Source organism: Eufriesea mexicana, unplaced genomic scaffold (genome assembly GCF_001483705.2).
Source record: "Eufriesea mexicana isolate 0111107269 unplaced genomic scaffold, ASM148370v2 scaffold294, whole genome shotgun sequence".
NCBI classification, from domain to species: Eukaryota; Metazoa; Arthropoda; class Insecta; order Hymenoptera; family Apidae; genus Eufriesea; species Eufriesea mexicana.
The window spans coordinates 559,271-561,258 of record NW_016908489.1 but is presented as its reverse complement, the minus strand read 5'-3'; the positions used below and the strand labels follow the sequence as shown (position 1 = coordinate 561,258).

The following is a 1,988-nucleotide window of genomic DNA, read 5'->3' as shown; positions in this document are numbered from 1 at the left end:
ACCGGTTATTCGTGGAATCTTGAACGACGCCTCGGAACAACAGAGTAGGCAAGCATTTCCGTATCGCGCGTTTAGCCGTAGAGGATACGTAAGAAAACCGATATCTAATAAAATCTACGACAAGCGAGGAGAGGGCGGGGGTGGGGGAGGAAAAGCACGATGAAAGGATAAATACGATAGAGAGATAGAGATAGAGAGAGAGAGAGAGAGAGGGAGGGAGCGAGAGAGAGAAAAATATATAGGTAAACGGGCGAAAACGTGATTCGAAGGATCGTCGAAAATCGAGGGCAAAGAAAAATCCTTTTAATGAAAGGAGTTGGGGAGAAACGGGGGACGGAAAACCAAAAAGTTACGCGGAAAGTTAACGAATACTGAACGGGGCTGGTAGCGTGCGATTTCCACGGAAATGGAAATTCAACGAGTAGCGAAAACCCCCGATGCAAGGGCGGGCGGGGGTGCGGGGCGCGGGGACGGACTTCAGAGTTTATGCCCCGTCCCCCTCCCTCTCACCCCTGCAGTCGATCAATGCGTGGACGGGTTTCACTTTCGCGGTGTTAAAGTGTTGCACCATCGCCGATCGAGGGACGAGGAAAAACACGATTTCACCCCCCGCCCCCTCCCCATCACGTGGCTAATTTTTTTTCCCACGCATGGAAGAAAAACGGTGAACGTCGAACTCGACGACTTCTGTGGAGAAAACGCACGATAAGCGGAGAAAAATGTTCTCGATTAGCTGGAAGCAGCGACACGCGGACGAACGCGTTGCTTCTCTTTTACAAGCGTTTCGAAGTTAATGGCTGGAGTTATTGATCGTATCGATTTACCGGAATCTCGACTATTTATAACGCTCTACGTTGTCGGACGTCATTACACATAGATACTTCTAAGTCGATTCTAATAATACCGCGATTCTCGCGTTTCGTTCTCGCTGCGCGACGATTGTCGCGAGTACGCGAGAGCCGCTTTCATATCGGCTTGCGAGATCGAGGCACGACGAAAACGTCGTAAGCGTTGAAATACGAGAATTCACGGTGGAAGAGGTTCGGGAACGTGGAAGATTTAAAACAGCGAATCGAGCGTCGGAATAATTCGTGGAACGCCGAGGCCGAATCACGCCTGACTGTCGGAACTCGTAGATAACGGCGCTTCGATATGTGCTAAATTTTTAGCAAACGTCTCGGGTATAACGGTATCCGAATGCGTATCGCATCGAGTGTCGGTGCGGCCGTGCACGAGCGTTTACACGCGATCGACAAGTATGAAAATTGAACGCCGCGACAGGAATCGTTCGAGTAGCAGCACTTCCTAGCGTCTGCTCTATCGAGATCACTAATGATCCAGTCTAACGCTTCTTTTTATGCATTTCTGTACAGTGAAGGATGGAGGCCAGCGAGTGGGATCACGCGACCTTGAGGGAAGAGGAATTCGAGCAGCATGCCGTATATTTGGTACCGGATGTGGCGGCATCGCCGGGCGATACCAATCGTGCGGAGGCATCCCTGCCAAGAAATTTGGTCCTCAAACCTTCTCAGGCCCTCAACGATGTACGTTCCTCCGCCAAAGAATCCTTTCTCGAGACCTCCTCGGTGAGAGTCGCGAGAATAATCACAATTTCTCTAAGTCACTTGCCTAAACAGAGAAACGCCCTTGAACCGCGAACTCCGGCTCGCGAGGACCTTAGAGAACACGTTTCGTTCGATTCCATACGGGACCGACTGATCGTTGCGATTTAAGGAACGCCGGTGAATTAAACTTGACCGAGTGACGAAGCTAATTAACTTACCGAGTATGACCTAGAGCTCAAGTCAATCGTTACACTTTCCTCGGTGACAGCAATCGAGACCAATAGCCTCGGTCACTGCACGACGCTACAGACTCTTGTTTCGAATTCGAACCGTATTATTCGGTCAATCGGAAGAAACGTGGCGAACCACTCGACGGATTTCGGTAACCGACGTAGGGCAAACGAGGGGGGGGGGGGGGGGGGG

The 1,988-nt window shown here is 50.9% G+C and overlaps 1 protein-coding gene across 1 annotated transcript in view; it reads left to right on the top strand.

Moving 5' to 3' along the window:
• The first annotated feature begins 1,379 nt into the window (after window positions 1–1,379).
• The window catches only part of Blimp-1 (PR domain zinc finger protein 1), a 5,000-nt gene continuing 4,391 nt past the window's right edge, over window positions 1,380–1,988 (top strand). The window contains exon 1 of the mRNA XM_017911892.1: window positions 1,380–1,544. Coding sequence (XP_017767381.1) covers window positions 1,380–1,544 — 165 coding nt within the window. The remainder of the gene's footprint in view (window positions 1,545–1,988) is intronic.